The following is a 21,948-nucleotide window of genomic DNA, read 5'->3' as shown; positions in this document are numbered from 1 at the left end:
TATTGTTTTTCATTTAGACTTGCAATTTTCTTTTCTCTGCAGTACCGCAGTACGTAGGTTATGATTGATCTGGTAATTAAAATATGCAGAGAGGGGGGAAAAAATATTAGCTGCTCCCTTTTTTTCCCCTTTCCCGCTTTTCTTTTTGTTTTAGAAAACAGCCGACACATTTTCCTCCTCTTTTTTTTTTTTTCCAGCCCGGATAATTAAATTTTGCACATTGATGTTCTTTACACAGCATTCATCGGCCTCATTATTTTTCCATTTTCATCTTTCTGCCGAGAGATCGATAGATTGATAAAGTGATGGAGTCTATCTTAAATAATGCAAGCCAGAGAAAAGTTACACTCACTTTGCTGCTGGCTACGTGTTTGAACTTTTATTCTTCTTTCAAATTGTTTTTAATATCCCATGAAGGTAGATCTCACAGTATCACTCGCTGGTTTAAAACATTTACTCCAGTTTTTTTTTTACCTACTTTTTTTGCTGTCCCTATACAAAAAATAAAAAATAAAAAAAAATAAAGAAAAATGTATCTCCACTTTTAGTGCGTCTGGGATGATGCTTGTCAAGGCTAATACCCCAAATGATAAAGAAAGTGGCAATTCAAAGAAAGACGGCGTAAAGTAGGCCAATTAGTACCTAGGGAACATTTGCTAGAAGTGATAGCAGCGCAAAATGTCACATGCACAAATGTTGGGACCGATTGTTTATAATATGACCTGACAGTTTGGGTCTCTTTAATATGGGATTAACTACAATACTAATTAACATGTGGCTCTATTAAGGCGAGCTCTGCTGCCTGGGAGAGGAGCCGCTTCTCTGATGTCCACCGCATTAAAGCCCTGCTGCTTCTCCACAAATCAAAATGTTTTCACACTCATAAGAGACCTATTTGTTTTATTCGTGTTATTTCAGAGATGTGACATTTCTGAGTTCACCCCGTTCCCCCCCCCAACCCGTTAAAGCATCCAAGCCCCCGGATCAGAGCGCTCTTCTCCTTTGTCACACAGATATGTGTTTTAAACTCCCTCTGCAAGGCCTTCGCTGTTTCATCAGACTCATAATGTGGCCGCAGCGGCCCCTGGAGAGTGTTAAACACATCCTCAATTAAAGCAAAGTAACTCTGCATCTTCTTGTGATTTCGCCGGCAGTCGCTGTAATTGGGTCTCTGTGGATTTAGAGGAAAAGCTGTGGTTCTTGTTTTGGAGTGGAGGCCCAGCCTGGAGAGGGGTTGAGGGGCCGGTCAGTGAGGAGGTGGAAGAGGCGGTGGTGGTGATGGGAGGCTCTCTGGTGAGGCGAGGGAATTTCAGCTTCTCGGAGGAAGTGGTAAGAGCAAGAGCCAGCTCGATCGTGTTTCACCCAGAACGTTTTGTATTGTTGTTTAATCGACTCTGATCCTTATTAGACTTTGGTAAAGAATATTCCATAGGCTAATTTCTATTATTTTCTACGGAAAGATAAATTTTCTCACTCCACAATTGCAGAAGACACAATTATATATTCATCAGGTTTTAACATGACTTGAAAATCATGCCTCGTCCTCCCTGAACAACAGTGAACCCTTAGTATTCACAAAATACCACCAATCCTTGAGACCCCCAGCCTCTAAAAACACTTCTAAATGCCAATTTTAATAGTTCAAATACCAAATATATTCTTATATCTATTAATACGCGGAGTGAAAACTGCCTTGGCTTTACTGCAGAAGCTAACATTCATGATCTTCTTTATCTCTGCTCTTGGGGGAAGCAGATAATCAGCACCAAATGGCTTTAAGCTAGCTAGCAAAACGTTCTCTCAGTTCTTTGGCTGAGAGTGCTAAATATCTAGATAACCAATCCAAACTCTTTACTTGAATTTACACTTAAAGAGCAAATTATTGTCATCTTTGTCTCGTTTGCTGTAGAACTGATTCACTGTTTTCTGATGAATTTGTTAGTGGATCCTGCTGAGGCAGGCTGGCTTCCAGCAGAGGAACGCTTCAGCTATTCAGATCAGACTTGTTCTTTTTGGTTGAATCATCATACCTTATAACCCGATGTGGACACACACACAGGTGGTGGAAGTGTGTGTGTGTCAGCATGTGTGAGTATGTTTGCCAGCATGTGTCTTTCGGCGGCGAGACACGTGAAGGACAGCCGAAGGTGCGGTGATATCCAGCGACGGGCTTGTTTTATTACATCTCATATTGAGACCAATCTTCGTCCATTCACCTGAAGGACAGCCAGCTATTCCCTAACTAAATTAGTCCGCCGCTGTGGTGTGAGAGGGCCTCCACAGGCATGCACAACCACATTCTGACACACAGACACAGGCAGACATCCAATAATGTACCTTTTTTTGTTGTTGTTTTGTGTGTTTGTTTTTTTCCCCCCCGTCCTGTCCTGTTTCATGCAAGAATTCAGACATGTATTCGTAATCGGGCGCCCTGTCGCTCACCTTGTCTCTCTTAAACTTATGCGCACTCTGTCCCTCACACGGCTCCCTGATGGGGGCCAGTGGATGTGGGGTAATTGCAGTCATCTAGACTAGGTTGTGTGTGTGTGTCCCTGTCAACATGGACCCCAAACCGCCTCAGTCTACCACGGTACGGTGTCAACACACGTGCAGTGGATCTGTAAATTAACCTCGCGAATGTTTTAGCTTAGACCGCACAATTGCTGAGAGACAGAAGGTTCTCTTTAAGCGTTTCATTCCCTAATGAAATGTCTTTTGTACACCCTGTTTTTATATATATATTTTGTTCACTCACAATGGATGTTCTAATGAGGCAGAGCCTGAAATAGCAGTGAGGCTAGCACTGCAGAACTGTGACATCCCATGTGAGAAGTTGCCCAAATCACAGTGGCTGCAGCCGTGCGTCAGGTTTCGTTATTTATAACCCGCATTGAATTGTCCTACACTCTGAGCATATGGAGGCTTATGTAACTCAGTATCCAGTAGGTAACTGCTAAAGTCAGAACCCTATATGCTTATATAAATCTTCCTGAGGACTTGTTTTGAAGCTGCACAAGATCGATTTATCACTCCTGAATGTCTGCTTTACATAGATTGTGTGGGGTTTTGTTTTTTTGCTTCCTCTCTTGCAATGAGTTATTGTGAAGTAGGAAACAAAATTACTGTGAATCGACTAAAGAACTGCAGCGGTTTCTGCGGCAGCTCTTTCAAGGTGCTTAGAAGAACTAAGCCTGTCACACACTGTTAAAAAAAAAAGCGCACTGAGAAGATCTGCAACTGCTTTTCAAAGGGCGGGCCGGGACACGTCAAGGCTGATTTTTATTGGGGCTTTTAACTCTCTCTGTGTTTGGTATGACATTGAGTGATTCAGATCAAAACTATTTGTTGCTTTATTTTTCACAGCATTTAACTCCCCCTTTTCCCCCCCACATCTTTTTTTAAAGCCTAAATCTTTATCAAGGCGTTTAATTTAAAAAAAAAAGCGAAGTGAGCTCTGCCTCAGTCCTTCTTGGAAAAGAGTCAGTAGATAATCAGATTAATCAAAAGTGACAAAACGTTCCGTTATTTTTTTATTTAACATCAGGATCAAGAGGAAACGTTCCAGTGTAGTTGGAATTGACACAAACAGGCAAATATTTGTACTCATCTACTGCATAATGAATTTGATTTATTTATCTCTTAAATTGGGAGAATAAAGTACCTTGTCAATGTTTTCATATCTATTTTTAAAAAATTTTCATTCAGTACCAATACGGTTTCTTTTAGGATGTATTCATCTTCGTCTGTTTTCCAATCAACTCTGAACAGCTTCCATTTTCTGTCCTGGGAAAAGCATCCCCGCAGCATGATGCTACCACCACCTTGTTGCACCAAGGAGATTGCAGTGATTTTCAGAATGATGTGCAGTGTTTGTTTTTCTCCACACATACAGTTTCCCTTGCATGACCGCTGCTTTCCTATGAACTCTCTCTTGATTCCCATCTCTCGTCAGTGCTCCGTCTGGGATTTCTCCCATTATAGTGAATTTCTCCTGTAGAATTACAACCAATCAGCGAACAGAAGGAGAAGTTTTGGACAACAACGTTGATTTCCTGCGGTGTTTTAGAATGGTAGTTTTAGCTGTGGCAGTGGCAGCGGAGGAAATGAACAAAAACATGTTGTCAGTCCATGTTGGTCTCACTTCCAAATATTGAATTAACATTAAAAGCCTTTTAATTTGGCTCAGCACTTCTCTCTGTGCAGTGAAGGATGGTTGATTACAGCTCAGGAAATTTCCGGTAAACCTGATGGCATCAAACTGACACATTACATACCTAAGGGCAAATGTTAGCAATTCAAGTCCTCTCTTCCACGAAGCAATTTTTTCCTCAGAGGTCGAGGGTCCAGGATAGGACAAGGGGCTAGTTTTTCCCTGGCTAAGTCTTTCCATGTTGGCTATAAAGTTGAGTTTTGGTCTTACCTGAGCAGAGCGACAGTACTGATGTCTCCACTACATGAGATGGTGAAGTTGAAACAGGACGTCTTATAGCCATCTTTCAAGAACGTCTTTCTGCTCATCACATAAAAACCAGACTTTTAAAGTGCAAAACTCATACTTGCCATGTCAGCACAGTCTTCCGTTCGAGTTGTGAATTAGTGCAGCTCCCCCAGAGTCACTGTGAACCTACTGGCTCTGTCTCAGACTAAGGCTCACCTTGCCTCCCCCGTCCGTTTGGGTAAATGACCATTTCTATCCAGAAGTAAAGCCAAGTTTATTTGTACATTTCAGCAACAAGGCACTTCAAACTGCGTTACACCATTAAAACATTGTACAATTACAAAACAAGCAATAAACATTACATTTCATCAAATGCCATCATCAAAATTATTACGTGATATATCGCGTATCATTTTTCTTTCACTTTACAATTTTGCTCTGCCTCCTGTTGGTCTAGCTCATACCCGACATCTACGGAGGTTTGTGGCTGTAATGTGGCAAATGAGGAAAATTCCTAGGTTCATGAACATTTTTGTAAGGCTCTGTAAATCTTTGTGGAGTTGAGGGAATAAAAAAAAAAAATCAAACGCTCTTATTTCATCAGTCGTTGCCAGGATATGCATTTGAAAAACATCGTCGCGGCTGCTATTAGAATTCTCTTCTAATTAGCCCTCATTCAGTCAAATTGAAATGCCACCTCGCGCCTGTCACATTGTATATGAGTGATCAGGCTGAAAGCCGGTCATTACAATCATGACATCAAATGCCTGGCAGCAGAGGTCAATCAGTGTACATTAACCAAACAGAGCTCATTTGTTTTACAGCTCTTGGTGGTGTGTTGGCTCCACGCGTACATGGGCTTTAGGCTGGCATCCAGCGGGCACGGGTGGGCCTCCTGGCGGAGAGGGGAGCGGCAGCAGGAGGGGGTTTTGGCCAGCTCCTCTAATACAGGAATGTGGAGGATATGCAGACAGAGAGAGAGAGAGAGGGGTGCGGGCGTGCACATCATTCCCTCCCCCCTCAACTGTTCAAGACCTCAACTGATTTATGTTGGCAGGATGAACTCCTTCACACCAGACATTCATAAAAACCTAAATGGTGTAAAAAGGACCATCAGGGTCACCGGCAGGAAGGTGCCCTATCTTTGTGTGCCCTCTTTTCAACTTTCAACTTTTCAGGCCTTATCCTAGTGCCGACTTTGAAGGATTGTGATTGGCTAACATCGGTTTTAGTTTTTCCCTATACTGTCCCCGATGGGTTTGGCATGTTTAAAACAACACTTAGCAATGTGGTCCAGGAAGTTGGTGTGGATGAAGACTTTTCGAGACTATTTTATAGAAACAAACATCTCTGCTACATCATTCTAAAATAACCCGGCTACGTGTGGACAAGGCCTTCATCTCCCGGCTGTTGGACGTGACACTTCTGATGCATTAGCGTCACTCTGCGTTAAGACAAATCCTTACACGGCGGCTCTGCTGATCCCTCTTTACCCTCACCTGGTCCTAATTATAACCGCAGAAGCCATATTTTAGTGGCGCGACAGTGATCCGTCATCGACAGGCCCACTCCAGCCGGGCTGGCAGTGATATCTCTCTGTAAAATATGTATGACATCAAAAAGCCTTAAAGGTTATTACAAATTAATAATGAGTAGTGGGCTGAGAGTAGTAAAAAATAGCCTCCCCTTGGTGTCATGTTTAAATGTTTAATTTAACATGCTCTGGTATAAATGTGGACTGCCTCCCAGCAATATGTGCGTGGGCCCCCGGGGCTCCCGGCAGCCTGGCGGTGGTGTAGAACATAGAAAACCCAGAGCGCCAGGCTCACGTGTATTGAGATCGACGTTCAGATTAGACCGCTTCATGCAGATGTGAACGATCGCGTGTTCTCTTTTGAAAAGGCGCCTCTTGAGCTCGGCGTCTCTTAACGGCACACAAAATTATATATATATATAAAAAAAACACACACTCACACAGTTTTTACTGGCGTCAAGCTGAAATCCTCTGTAGACTCTGAGACACAGAAAAGCTCTCTCGGAGCTCCTCTCTGAAGCGAGTCGAATTATTGGCCCTGAACCCCCCTCTCACAGTAATGTCAGAAGACACTGTACAAAATTGCCTTATTTATGCCTGTAATGTAAGCTGTCTGTTCTGGTGTCGCTCACTCTCTGCAGAACCGACGACGGTGGCAGCCGAGTCTGGAGTGAATTTGCCGGGCGACTACCTGGGAAACATCAACAGTCATTAATTATGTAAAACCCTTCGCACAGTGGGAGCAGAAAGAGCTGCATAGAGCTGCAGCGCCCGCTCCTATTAGACTCAATGTACTCTACAATGAGCCCCCCACCGCCTGGGGGCGTGGAGGGATTAGCAGCCTACTGCCACGACCCCCCATAGGAAGACACACACACCCTGCACCGTACAGTGCGCACACACTCTTGCACATTAAACGTGACGTTCTATTAAGTCCTGCGTCAAAGTATGCATGTGTTAGGCTGAGGGGAAGAATAACACAAATCTCTGCGCTGTCTCTCCTCCCTAGTCACCCCATCATTCACTTCTCTCCTTCGCAGCTTCCGTTTCTTGCTCCCCTGGCAATTGCGCGTCGTTCCGGCTTTCTCCGCCGCAATAAATGAAATCGGCAAATCTGACTGGACGAATGATGCGCCGTGTTTGTCAGGTACCATTTGGATGCGAATGGTGCAGCTATAAGCGTTACAGTGGCGTGTCCTGGTTTGAGTGATGCGGCTAGTTTATTAGAGACTCCTGTTCAACTGCTTCTTAACACAAGTAGCGACACATGACTCAGTGCGTTTAAAATCACTTGACTTAAGTTCAAGCTAAGCATCAGAATAGGTAAGCAGGAGGATTTAGGTGACTTTGAAAGCGATATGGTTATATTAGACTAATCTGGATTGCCAAAAGTGTATGGCTGTGTTAATGCAAATCAGAAGTTAAGTGATACCCCTTTCTTAATCTATAGCATATAATAAAGTATTTTGTCAGCTCACCCTGTGCCACCCTGTGGATAAGCGACCAGAAAATCTTTCCTGAAGGTTTAGAAGCTTGTTTCTGGGAATCTCTGGCCATTCTGTCAAAAGTGTAGTTGTGAAGTCAGACATTGGTGTTAGATGAGAAAGCCTGACCACTGTCCACTGTTTAGCAGTGATGTTTTCACTGGAAGAAGCCATCTGCAAACTGTTGCCACAAAGTTGGGAAAATGAAATGATCTAAAACGTCTTGGTATTTGGACATTAAGAGTTCCTTTCACTGGAGTTGATGAGGTAATGTTATGTTCTAAGAACCGCCCACTACGCAGCCAGGCAAATGTGTCGTACTGAAGACTGGCAAACACAGACTCATTCATTCAATTGTCAGACAAAGAAAAACAATACATCCTTCCAGAGGAAATGTCTCCACTGAGTCTAATGATTCCATGCTTTACACTATTGCTTCCAAGAATTTACATTGTACCTTAAGACAAAGCTTGGATTCTGCTTCCTTTTTGTGGAAACCCATTCCACGGAGCTCTCCTGGCAGTGTTCTTCAGCCAGGCTGAAGGCCATTGACTCCAGAAAGTTGGTGACCTCTGTGGACTTTGTCCTCCGATGTGTGATTCTTATGTTTCCTAGAGAGGGGACATTGCCATGCACCAGCGCCACTGGCTCCTCTAACCAACACCAGCAGGCAAGGCGGGTGAAGTGTCTTGCCCAAGGACACAACGACAAAGGCAGACAGAGTAGGGGCTCAGACCAAAAAGCATTGATCCATCTTTCCTTGTGTTAGTGGTCCAGGCTGCTGGTGGTGGGGCATCTTTTCATTGCTCACTTTGCGTTGGTACTAATTTGATTCCACCCACTTTCTTGACATGTCTGTCATGTCTGTGTGCACCAGTCAGTCAGTCTTGTTTGCACATTAAACTGAAAAAATGCAGTTTAAAGTGGCTTTAAATTGTGAAAACATAAAAAAAAACAAAACAAAGTTGTCCACAGGTCAAATCTGTAGCAATCACTTCATTCCATCATGTGAGGAATGTTTCAGACACCTTTGTCAAATCTGGGCCACAAAGACATAATGCAGTACTGAAAGCGAAAAGAGGTCCAACATATTAGGTACACCTTTAGCATGGTGTACCTAATAAAGTGGCCAGTGAGTGCATAAGGCCTACCTGAGGTCTTCCTCCACACACACACTTCCGCTGACAAAATCAGATTCATCAAGCAAATAATGGAGCTAATTTCTACACCATGTGTTTCCAATCCATCTTCTGCTCACAACAAGACTGTTGGGCAGAGTTGGGCTCGTCTCCGCGCTGTCCGCTCCTCTGTCAGCCACACACCTTCAGCCGCCGCGCGGGCCTCGTTCATCAGCGCCACTCTTCTTTAGCGGATGCGGCTTTGGCACGATGTTCCTCCACACTGGAAACAAAGGCAGCACTGACACCTGTAATTAATTAGGCTATTATGCATTCCGCAATGATAATTGCCTCACTGGAAAGTCACCAGCCTTCTAAGAGGGAGAGAGAAGAGAGGTGGATAGAGAGCACTATCCATCATAGCCTAGCTCTCTCTCTGCCTCTTTCACTCGTCTCTCTCTCCACCCTCCACACCTCCAGTGTCACGCTGTCTCACCTTGACTAGTGCAGGCAGGACTAGAGAAATCCTGTCAACATGTGTCTGAGGGCGAGATATGCAGCTGTGGCTCCCCCGGTGCCAGAACCGCTCCGCCAGCCGCCTGCCAGGGTCTGTCCACTCTTGGGGCTTTGGCTCACATTGGCACAGTTACCCATGACACCCCATCTGTTGTAGCTTTGTTCACTCTTGCAGTACAGCACCGAGATAATGGGGCCGCTTTATTTTTTTATAATTAGCCCTTACCGGCACCTCTCCTCTCTTCTCACCTCTTATCGGTTCTCCCAGCACCAAAAATCTGGTCCAGCAGCACTCGGCGCTGATTCTTCCAGCCTTCCCTCTCATCACGTCAAACCCGCAGCCTTCATCTCATCCGCAGCACGCCCCACGCTCCCTCCCCATCAACTTCTGATAGATCCATTTTCAACAGGCGCACTTTCCTCAAGGTTTAGGTCATTCGCTGCATGAAAGGTTTGAGAAAAGCAAGCTTAAAGAAAATGACAACTCACGCCTTTTGAAGTACAAAGACACTGAGAAAAGATTTGTTTTCGTCTTTCCGTCTGTCTCTTGACTTTGACTTTGCCGTGACTTTGAGGCGGGTGCTTCGTGAATTTTGCGGTGAGAGCCGGTAACACAGTGGTTCTGCCGGCTGCTGACGGAGAGGGGGACCCAGAAGCCACCTGCTGCGCCGTGGAGACAGCAGGCCCTTTGATCTCAGTTTAATGTCGTGCCATGTTCTGTCTCTCAGGCAGCTCCATATGCCATGTCCTCTGGGATTACGTCAGCTCCACCTTGATCCGCTATCTCACCAAGCCTGGGTCATTATCTTCATTCTCCTAAAAGATGTTGACCTGAAGTTTCTATCAAACGTTTCGCATCATATATCATATATATTTTATTGGCTGCTGTAGTGGAGAGAGATTGGTCCAAAGGCCTACAAGAAAGTAGCATAACGTTGGTCTGCTCTGTGATCCGAAGCGTGTTAATAATTGTTTTGTTGAGACACCAATTCTACGCAGGGTTAGATTTATAAGTGGTGACAGTTTTGTTCTTAGTTTTGCTTCCCGACATACTTTGTATCTTTATGGCCAAGCAGTTGAATGTTTCCCATCTGCTTATCCAAAAACAATTTGGCTTGTTCATTTAAAAGTTGAGCTTGAAGATTTTGACTTTAGAGAAGGGGCTTCTTTATCAGATCATGCTGATGTTCAGCATGCTTCACCGTAGACAATGACGCTGGTATGCTGGTGCCTGACAGACATCGGTTGTACCAAAGGTTGAGAGGATAGTGTTTAATGTGTCCTTTTGAACCATAATAGTTTTTCAAGATTAATTCCCTCATGACTAAATCCCAGCACAACCCCAAACTTTCTTGTTAATCAAAGCTTTTTTCCTCTGTGTTCATTACATACTGACATATTATAGTCAAATACTGAATATGGTCACCCTCAATTCTCTTCTCAGTGTATCTAGTTAAGGCTCCTATACTTGAACTTTCTTCACAGTTTTGTCATGATGAAATCAGAAATCATACACGTTATCTGGATTTCATAGTCAAAGTAGTCCTTAATTGTGAAGTAGAAGGAAAATGATCTTCCATAAAGTCGAGGTTTGTGGAGTTAATTATCTCATTAACTGTGAATCTCTGCTGCTCCATCAATGTTACAGCGAGCCTCGCCACAAACCTCTGAAATCCTTAAATAATAACTGGATTTATAATTCAATCAAAATATACACAGGTGGACTTTACTCTTTGCTAATCGGAAAATTGTGGGCATTTTGTTGCCCTGAATAGTCGGAAAATTTTGAAGACCATTTTTTCCTTGTCTTGGTCTGTCGTCTGAAAACCTCTATAATCCACAGAATGTTGTGGTTGTAACTCAAGCTTAATGAAGTTTAGGCGGTGCACGTCCATACATTTGCTGTCTTACCGCTCTGACCAAAGGTGGGAGTCGCATGTGAAATCTCCAGGCCGTCCAGCTACGTTGAGTCCAGTCGAATTTGTCATTCATGTGTCGCTGTGACGTTACAGTATGTGGGCACATGAAGACAACCGGTTGCAAAATCACATCTGCGCTGTCAGCTTCGGCCGTTATTTTTTTATTATTTTTATTTATTTTTTGGCTGAACTGGTAGCTCCGTAGAGGCAGAGTGGCTGCGGCGTCCGTGTGCTTTGACTGACAGGCGCCGCTGATTGGAATTGACACGGCGACGAGATGTGTGTCAGCGCTCTGACTGCTCATCTCATTGGGCATCCAAAGACGGCCGCAGCCACCGCCGCGCTGCCACAGCGGCTCCGAGACGGGGTGTCACCATGATTAAATCTGCCCTGAAACGCACATGTACGCCGCATTGCTTCGCCATGTGTGTGTGTGTGTGTGTTTGCGTGCCTCCAATGGTTCAAGTGTGTGTATGTGTCTATGTGTGGGTGTATGCAGGTCTCTCACCATCCAGTCTGTATTGCAATAGTGTTTACCTCTGCCCCTCTCCTCCACCCACTCATCAGTCACTCCTCACCAACTCATCTCTCTTGCTCCCGCCTCTTCTATGAACCTACACTCAAAGCAGGAACAAAATAAAGGATTGTTGGCAGCACTGATAGCTGCAGAAGTGCTGGGTGGCAGAACTAATATATGATCGCTTCCCTTCTTCTGGATAGAAAATTACTGTTGTGCATTTTTTTTACTAACAGAAGTTGTTTATTTTAACATGACACAGTCATTCAACGGTGACCATATTGTGCCTCGTTTTCTCAGCTTGCCGTTGGACTTGCAGTCTAGGACTGATTTTTAAGTGTTCTGGCGGAGGGCTTTCTCACGTTTTTTTCTAATAAGCATGGCGCGGCGCCGGGGTTGTTGTGACACCCTGTCAGCCTGTGGGCTGGACTGCTGCTCAGTGAACAGCTCTGTAGGATGGACTCCCTGTGATTGTGCGCTGACCTTTGCATCATGAGGAAGATGACAGGTAATTTAGAGGCCTCATGGATTGTGGAACCATACATTTGCTGTCCCCAAACTGTGCACCACCGCAACATGCACTGCATATGCACACGCATGTACACATGCAGGGAAGAGGAATCCATGGACAGCCCAAGAAGGTCTGGAGTTTTAAATATGTTCCTGTGTATGGAAAAGGGAATTGACTAAAGCAAAAAATACTTCTTTTCACCCCTAGATTTCTTGTCATAAATTATCCATCCATCCATGGTCTGCTCATTTATCCTTTCATCAGTCCATCCAATTGTTTGTCCAATTATATTACTGTTTATCTAACCATCCATTCATGCATCAATTTATCTTAGTGATCTTTCATTATTAGAATTTAAAAATGCCTTATCGAAGAACAATCAAATTTGTTTCCAGAATTTTGCTCTTAAAAGGGACGGTGTTATGTACTTTCCAGCCATATAGTGCCACTTTATATCACAATCGAGTAATCATGTTATATTACGTTGTTATAAAAATGCTGCATATATCAAACATGACTTAAAAGAAAATTGACTCTGCAATTTGATGCTTCGAAATTGGGCCTCTGTCTCTTTAAGAAGCTCCTGCTCTTTCCGACACGCTGCTTTCAGGATATCATCACAACATCGCTCCTCCATTACCCTGTTTACTACTGACATGACAAGCACTGGACTGAGAAGTATTTTGTATCATGAGCCTAGCAGACATTAAGTTCCATCGGGTGTTTGCTAATTGCTGCTGCAGCTTGTCTGGTGGAGGCAGAAGCTTGACAAGAGACTCGAACTTAAAGGCGGAGCTGTGGGTAAATAGGCGGAGCTTTGTAGGAACGGGCGTTTATGCAGTCTGAATGGTTGCCACGGGGAGATTCAAGGATTCAAAGAATCAAAGCAACACTCCAGATATGTTTTTGATTAGGACATAATGTTATAACCTGAAATAAGGCTCACAAAAGTCTGTTTTACATAACATCCCCTCCCCTTTTCAAAGATGTATTAAACACCTCTGTGTGTAGTCATGCAGACGTGCTTTGAGCATTCCCAAAGTTGTTTGCACACACACTTGGTGCAAAAACGTATCCTGACACACTCCCAACACCCAACAGTCATTGTCACACACTCTAATCACCTACATCGTCACAACCCGTCCTCAAACAACCAAATCACAAGGGGTGGCAAACTGGTAAGGCAGAGGGGGGAAAACGATGATTTAGAGTGATAATTGCATAATCACCAGTTGTGATAATTGTAATTGATGACTGGATAATTGCTAATTGCGCTCTTTAAGGGAGCCTCTCTTTTCCGTTGTCTCTCTGTCTCTCTTGGCACGTCGCTCAGTAGCCCCTCTTCTCCGCTCCAATCTTCTTCACTTTGGATTTGTTCTCCCTTCCCTCATTTATTTCACACTCCCCACCACACGCTAGGTTGTTCCAATACACACACAGACACACTCACTAGCGGGTACAGTAAGTATTCTCAAAGGCTCATCAGTAAGTATTTCCCAGCAGCCCTGTCCCAGAGGCTGTGCACTGCCCACTCTGTTTCTGTGTGAAGAGTTATGGAGGAGCTCTAACAGGTTTCCTTTGTGTCTCTCTCACTCGCTGTGCCCCAGGCTTTACTCCTGCTTGTAAAATCATCCCGGGGCCAAGCCTATTCCCTTGGTGGCCGTATCCTTTATCACAAAACGGGCGAAAACAAAGAAGGCGCTGTGAGCCAGAGCAAGAGATGGGGGCCATATTTTCCAGCCAAGGAGGAGAGGAGATTTCCCTGTCGAAACCCAACCTCAAGCTGCAACTCTTTGTGCAGCTCACCCTATCCGTCACGATGTAGGAATTCACAAATCCCAGCTGTTTAAGAGATGGCGGCTGAAGCTGGACATAATGAAGACTCTGTGATCAGCCTTTCATTAAGCATGAGTGTTTTGATGGTACAGAGGGAGGTGGGCGGGGTCATGTTTGTATGCAGACAGCGGGACCAACATGAGAGGGCATGAGGCAGGCGAGTGATTGATGTCTCCGTCGACGTCTGTCGGCAGGTTAATGGCGTGATTGCGGAGGTAATCTCCGTGTTCTCTCGTTAAAGGATGATGGAGGGCCAGGAGACCCCCGGCATGTACTCTAGAAGATGGAGCCCCAGTTGCTGCCTCTGCAGAATTTCTAGTTTATTTGTTTGTTTTATTCATTCTACATATGCGACCGGGGATTTTGATGAATCCGCTTCAGGGGAGGAAGGAGCAGTCCGGCCAGCACGCCGTCAGCCTGATTACAGAGGGCTGGCGCAACCACTCCGCTGCAGTGGCCGGGTAGTTCAGGTGAAATCTCAGCTGGGAAGCAGTTTGTCTCGGTGTCACAAAGTACTCTTAATGGTTAATGTGCTGCTGCACGAGGAGTCGATGAGATTTGATCCTCATCACTACTGCACAAACAGAGAAACAGTCTGAATGCTGGCAGGAGTCTTTGCTGAAGCAATTCAGATTGTTCACCTATTCCACCATGCAAAAGTATTCACCGCCCCTGACTGCTTTCACAAACTTTGAAGTATTTGTTTTAGGGGTGCACTAAGACATCCAACCCAATTTTCTTACTTTTGGTAGTTTGGTGATCAGCTGGGACTTATCCATCAATCTTATATTTCTTGATAGGTGACTAAAAATCAGCTGCTGCACTCTTTTGCTCTGCTTGAGAAATTTGACCGATGCACCGACCCACCAGGTTATGTTTTTGTGTTTGATCATCCCACTGTTACCAACTCAACAACTTTCTTGCTATATTTGGAGACATTTCAGACAAAAAAAACAAAAATAGTGCCGACCCAAATAGGAATCAGCATGTCAACATGCGGTTCTTCTCCCTATCCAACATGGATCGGGAGAACATTCCAATTTTATTGGAATGTTGTGTGATAAAACAGCACAAAGTTGTTCATAATAGTGAAGTGAAGGACAAAAAAGTGGTTTGGAATATTTTATCACAGATAAAAATCTAAAAACATGGCATTTTTCTACTGTGAAACCCCTAAATGAAAAGCAAGTGAAACAAGTGTTAAGTCATAAATGTAATTAAATTACCTCTGTGTGTAAATCACACAGTTCTGTCTAAAACCCAGAAGTTTGTTAGCGAATATTAAAGAACAAACAACATCATGAAGACCAAGGTACACAGCAGACAGGACAGAGAGAAACAAGTGGAGAAGTTTAAAGTTTTCAGGTTGTAAAACAGAACCTTGAGCTTACAATATATTGTAGAGCTCTGTTCACTTCATTACAAATAAATCAGAGAAACGGCCAACAGACTCACATCTCAGGACAGGACGACTGTTTGTCGTAAACTCCACATTCTGGCTTTTATGAAAGAGTAGCAGGAAAAAAGTCGTTACTGGCAGGGGAAAAGAAAAAAATAGTCCAGTTTAGAGTTTTGATGGTGGTAGCCAGATCATGTTGGGGAATGTTTTGTTGTTGTTGTTTTTCCAGAGGGTCAAGGAGGTAACCGGTCAGAGCTGAGGGAGAGATGGGTGGAGCTAAATGCAACACAATCCTGGAAGAAAACCTTTCGGAAAAACTGTGGAGGTTAGGGTTAGCCTTCCAACGGGACAATGAGCTGAAACATGCTGTCGGAGAATTGGTTTTGATCAAAGCATGTTCATGTGTTTAGGCCTGGACTTTGAGTAGGCCATTTTAAATGCAAGCTGACGGAAACATGCTCTAAAAGAATTTCCATGTGTAATTTCATCAGTTCTATCACATGACTCATGAGAACTGGATATAAATGCACGTCACATTTCAGGTTTTTTGCAAGCAAATATTATCAGAACCATATGCAATAATTTCTTCCGCTTTGTGATAATGTGTTAGTTTCTATTGACCCATTATGTCAAATCCCATAAATGTCATTAAAAAATCTTAAATTCATCTATCTGAAATTAAGGCCTTCAAATGTCTTGAATTCATTTTAAAAAGGTCTTAAATTTTGACTTGACAGACCTATCTAATCTTGTATATTCTGGGTTGGTGTGTTTTTGAGTCGCACTCAGACATCTGCATTGCATTCTGTGACTCAAGATAGAGACATAATTAAAGTATAAATGTAGACATAAGTCTCAAACTCCTTATATTAAGGGAATTAAGAAGTGTTAAATTTGAGTCGGTGAGACCTGCAGAAACCCTGTTGAATATGGAAAAGTTAAAGCAGTTTGAATATTTCTTCAAAGCACCCATAAAAAGTCTTAAAAAAGGTTTAAGCTGGAAGAGTTGTTTTATGATAGCAAGGTGCTTTATGCACTCTTGTTGTTTATTGTTGCCATATAGTTTCATAAAGTCCTGGAGGGAGGAGAGTTGATGGGAGGTAGATGATGGCAGGTATGTGTGTGTGTGTGTGTGTGTGTAGGGAGGGTGGAAGGTTAAACTGGGGTCCAGCTGAGTGAAACAGCAGCACTGTGTATCAGGGAGCTGCCTAAGAGCAGCAGACTATTGCATCTGTATTGATTGGACTTCAGCCTTTTCCATTTTCCATGAACTCCTCTGAGTTGCTCTGAGTGGGAGTGATGGGGTTGGGTGGGGGGGGGATTTGCTTGATCTTTATGATATTTCTTTAAACATGATGCTGTCGTTATGCCTCCCCCGGGGAAAACGCGCCAGCCATTTCCAGTAAATCAAAGGCTCTCCGTCTCACGCTATTTTCCACACACCTTATTTATAACCCCACTAAACAGCTCCAAAACACTGCCGCCATTCTCATAAGTGTTTTCAGCCTTTTGCGAAATTAATGTGTGTTTTTATTTTTATTTTTTCTAAGTGCATTTGCACCGCTGAGGAGCAGCACCAGCTCAGACGTGCCGCCCGCCCTCCTGGCCCCTTTGTTGGGGCCCCATCGAGCCAATACGACTGGGTGGAATGTAATCAGCAGTGACAGAAATGACACAAACAGTAGATGACGATCATTTGAATCCAGTCGATGAGTCAGGCTAGATCCGACTTTGCTGTTTCCGAGTAGAGGGCGTCGGGGAGAAGGCGCCGCGCGCGTCTTCTGGTTCTGAAGTCTCGGTGTGCGCTGAGAGCGGGTAACCCACATACCCACTAGTGCAGGTGCCCTCTCCATGGGGCCAGGTGGCGGCTAATTTGCTTTCTTTGTCCCTCCTAATGAATCGTTAATTGGTTTGCGTCACCCGCCGAGCTGCGGTGCTGCTGGTGATGGAGGCCACCGGCGAGTGTCCTCGCACACAACGGGCACCTACATTTACCGGGCCAAATGTCGCCTCGCAACACGCAACAGCTTGGCAGTTAAACAGGAGAGACTTTGCCACGGTTTAAGCTTTCTCAAGATGTCACTGATTTACTGTTACAAACTCCTCCCTGCGCTGTCTGATGTTTTTTGACTTCAAGATGCAATGGTACGTCGCAATAAAAAATAAATCAATTAATCGCTTGATAAATTAAAACCAGCTTAATAATTTCCATTTGCATGAGTCATTTCTCTCTTTCTACCAAAATCTGTATGATAAAAGTCTTAAATCTGGTGTTTTCGTCTCAAATGTCCTTTGTTTATTTTTTAAAAATTTTGTTTCCAGAGACGTCATAATTCATTTTATTTGTTTCTGTTTGTTTATTTTGGATATTTAAAATGTCCTCCAGTTCCGGTGTTAAATGATCATTGGAATTTAAAATTTGTTGATCTCTGAGAATGTGTTCTCGCATTATTGTGCCGTTACCATTATATTATTTTAAAATTGTCTCAAAACGAAATACGCGTATTGTCGTTGATCCAATAACTTCTGGGACGATTTATCGACCAGTAAAACGTGTTTTGTGAACAGGCCTAATGGGAATGTCACGGTGATGAAACACAACGCAAAAACAGAGGAAAGTCTGAGCGGAAAACCTGTTGATCCTTCATGCTGTAGATTAAAAAACGTTTTGCCACTTTAATGTGTGAGTTAGGTGGATGTAGAGTTTTAGCAACACTTGTAAAGTTTTTAATATGGTGTAACTGAAGTGAAAATATAAAAGGATGAGCGCACCTCTTTTCATTTTTGATTTTACTACTGTTGCTGCTCAAATTCCTACACTCGAGTTTCAAAGTGACCAAGTGGAAAAGAGTTTGAAGCAGAAGTTTGGTATCATCTAACGATAATTACACCCTGAATGTGGCATGCAACTTTCAGAGTGCCGGCCAGACCCGCTTAGACATGGTAGGTTACTTATCATGTTTTATTAATGTCTCAAAATTCAGCTTTTAAAACATTTTGTGGCCCTTTTGACATTCATAATTGCTTGAATACATTTTTCTCCTGAGGAAAGCTAATTTATAGGAATAAAACTTAATAAACTTTTAGAAGATAACTAAATGACAAATCTCAAGGTGTGCTGACACGACAAATTCTGGAGCAGCATTTCAAATTTTGATTGGGCTTTAAATGAGGGAAAAGTTTCTACTCGGAAAGTAGCATTGTGTTATTAGTATCATGTTGTAAGAACATACAATTTTTAACTCAAATATGATCACAAATCTGTCAGTTTACTTCATATTATAATATTCTCACTGATTGCTCAGCAGGTGATACGAGCATGACAAATAAACCAATAATCATGCATAGCAATTTTAGGTGTAGAGCCACAGAAAATTATAATCATGCTAGCAACGTTTGCTTAGAAACAATTTTATGATATTAAGTATTACAGTCATATTTTATGGTAGAAAGACTTTCTATTACTCCAAACACTGTTTTAAAGGTGCAGCATTATGTAAAATCGCCTTTTTAATTTTAATGTTACTCCCTCATTGAAAACAAACCTGGAGCATTGCTTTGATTCTTTTGTGCACATTTGGGAAATCCTCTAGTGTCCCATTCAACCATTCAGCTGTGCAAAACACCTGGGTGGACCTAGCTCCGCCTTCAAGGTCCTGCTGCGCTTCACAGAGCTGTAATTTCCAAGCTTCAGAGCTTCTGCCTCACAGAGCAGCCCTCTCTGGCGACTCCCTACTCAGGTACAACTCCTGCAGACTAGCCAGCAGCAATTAGCAAACACCTGGTGGAACTGTGTATCGGAAGAGCTCAACATAGGACCTACTTTTCAGTGTGACGTTGGTAAACACGTTAAAAGATTAACACAGGAGCCATGTTGTGATGACTTCCTAAACCCGGCGTTTCAGAAAGAGCAGGTGTTTCTTAAAGAGACAATTTCAAGGCGTTACATTGCAAAGTAAATTGTCTTTTAAGTCATATTTGCTATATAGATCCCATTTTTTTAACAACTGAAGTTAAAATGTGTAAGCTGTAGTTCCAATACTTCTGAACTACATGGTGATTGTCTGCAACGATTTTAAGTTGGATCATCTTCGCTTCACCTGACCATTCCTACTCTGATACTGGGTTATGCAAGTCCATGTTTACCTTAATGGCATCTTCTTCCCTGCAGGTGGTCGCTCTGAACAAGCGCAGTAAGGAGGCAGAGTCTGCGTTCCTGGGAATCTACAAACAGCTTATCGAGGCCCCAGGTGAGTCTCCCACCAAGACCAGAGAAGTGCATCTTCACAAACAACACCGGCACACTCGCCGGCATTAGGAGTAGAATTACCATTCTGCCTTTGAAGACCAATCTTTTAAAAGATCAATTCCCTATCAATTGTCACGTCTGCAGGTGGATCAGTTCGCTTGCTTCGTTCGTACAAATCACCACATGCACACACATGAAAAAAAAACAAAGTAATTTTTCCCTCACCGTGAATACAGCGGATATGGTGTGGCAGCACATGGGTGTAAGATACAGAAAACTCTATACCCTGTGGCTCTTATCTATTTTTCAAAGTCTATGCTCTCAGAGTGGTTTCCAAAACTCTGCGTGAGGCCACTTCAAAACCCAGCACTGGTCCTCGAGTGTAGCCCGACTGAGGCGCAAACACGTTCTTAAGGAGCTCGGCTGTTGATTGTGGAGGACCAATTAAAATCCCAACTGAAGTCAGGGGTTGTGTTGAACCTGATGAGGCCAAAGGGGGGCAGGGTGAGGGAAAGAGGTGCAAAAGGCGGAAAATTGGAGTAAAGGAAAGGCACAAGTCTGTTTGTTCAGTTTTTTTTTTTTTTTCCTCCAGTGCCAGGGAACATGTAGCATATTGCTCTCTGTTGCAGGAGACGGCAGCAGTACGCAGCCCAATCTCAGTCTAGATCAGAGAAGCACTTGTGGCAGGAGTAGAGAATGCTGTTTACAGATTCAATGAATACGAGATAAAAGCCAGCGTCAGAGAAAAAGCGACGACGGCAACTGACTTTTAAAGGTCTCCATTTTTCCTTGAAGTCCCCTGCTTGATATTGCGCCACCAACCACCCACACTCACTAACCCTCGCGCTCAGGCACACACACAAACACAAGCCGTCTTTGAATGGAGTTATTTCCTTGATAAGAAATGCCTTTCTTTGAAGACTCTTTCGGTTTGATTAATATAACCTGTGCCTTTTTTTACATGGTGACCTTAATTCCAGAGCATTTTAATGGTACACGATTTTAAAACAAACCTTTGTCAGGTACCAGAGGCTGCTGTCAACCCACGTACCACAAGCACTTTGTTTTACAAAACTAAATATTTTTTTCCTTGAAATGCAAACTATGTTCTTTTCGTAACCATTCACTTGACTTGAAGATTGTAGAATATCACATACCCTGTTACATCAGCTAGTCGTGCAAAGCCACTCGCCGATCTTCATTTGACCTTACATTTGTAACGGTACAGGTCCTGCTTCTTTCACGCCACAAATATATTAGTATATTATAAATGTCCAATGTCTTGTAAAAATCTCTGCAAACTGAACTTCTCCGTTTGCCACTGTGCCACTTCAGTGTTTGGCATTTTATGCGCAGGAGCAGCACAAAGGTCATTTGAACGCAGACTTAATGAAAATTATGTTCAAGACCTGCCCGGAGATTATTTCCAAAAGGTATTTTTAATCCGTTTGATCGGACCTGCTAGCCTCATAAGAACACATGTTGTAATTTGTTGAGAAGTATTTGAAAGATGAAGCAGCTATACAGCTATACTTTTGTTGGCCAGCACAGCGTTTCTTGTAGTTGGTCACCAAGTTGACGCTCAAAGTTTTGCTCCTTTTTTTCTCTGTTCAGAAATCACTCTAAAGGAGCTGGGAGATTTCATCTGGAGTTTCCAGTAGGAGCGTAATGATACCTAAAACTCACAAGATGAGACACAATACTGATTTCACAAGAATGATGGGACAACATTTTGATACTTACTTTCAAGAAAACGTCAAAGATCAAATTTATGCTTCAAAAAAGTCCTTTGTTCTGCATTTTATGTTTTACAACAAATTCAACAAACTGATGTTTCATTTTGTGATTTTGTTTTCATCTCTTCAGACCTCATGACAGTTCTCTGACTATGCATGGTCTGGTGTAAGACATTTCCAAGTTGCTATTGATAGAGTGGATTGTGATTGTAGCGAAACGGCATCCATCAAGCAGTCGTAAAGAAATGCTTTCTCCCTCTCATCTCATCTAGCATTTACACATTTTTTGTCCTGTCTGTCACTGTGTTGCATTTACAGTTACAACTAGAAACCCCAAAATGCTGCCAAACAAATGATTTAAGTGTAGTTAAGTGCTCATGAGATGGCATTTACCTCGTGATGTCTTAATATCATGAGATCTTGTTACATTCCTAGTTTCCAGTGATCTAAAGGAAGTGGACTTAAACACTGAGGATTGTCCTCAGCTGAGAATTTACAACTGCGTCTGTTACCAGTTTCTGTCTGTGGCTCTAGCTTCCTTCAGGTCGTTGACCACGATGATCAGTCTCACTCCATCAGACTGCATCTCACTTGGAGCTTCAGATAGATTTCCTTGGTTCTGTTGGCCTTGAGAATTGACAGGAAGTTGGAAATTGGGTTGAGAGAAACGGCAAGACATGCAGTAAAGATC

The 21,948-nt window shown here is 43.1% G+C and overlaps 1 protein-coding gene across 1 annotated transcript in view; it reads left to right on the top strand.

Annotated features, from left to right (window-relative positions):
• The window catches only part of cux2b (cut-like homeobox 2b), a 127,576-nt gene that overhangs the window by 76,109 nt on the left and 29,519 nt on the right, over positions 1-21,948 (top strand). Inside the window, exon 4 of the mRNA XM_055050799.1 lies at positions 19,444-19,522. Coding sequence (XP_054906774.1) covers positions 19,444-19,522 — 79 coding nt within the window. The remainder of the gene's footprint in view (positions 1-19,443; positions 19,523-21,948) is intronic.

This window comes from Poeciliopsis prolifica, unplaced genomic scaffold (assembly GCF_027474105.1).
Source record: "Poeciliopsis prolifica strain line A6 unplaced genomic scaffold, Auburn_PproV2 SCAFFOLD031, whole genome shotgun sequence".
Lineage (NCBI taxonomy): Eukaryota > Metazoa > Chordata > Actinopteri > Cyprinodontiformes > Poeciliidae > Poeciliopsis > Poeciliopsis prolifica.
The sequence above is the reverse complement of the archived record's forward strand: the minus strand, read 5'-3'. Positions and strand labels throughout refer to the sequence as shown.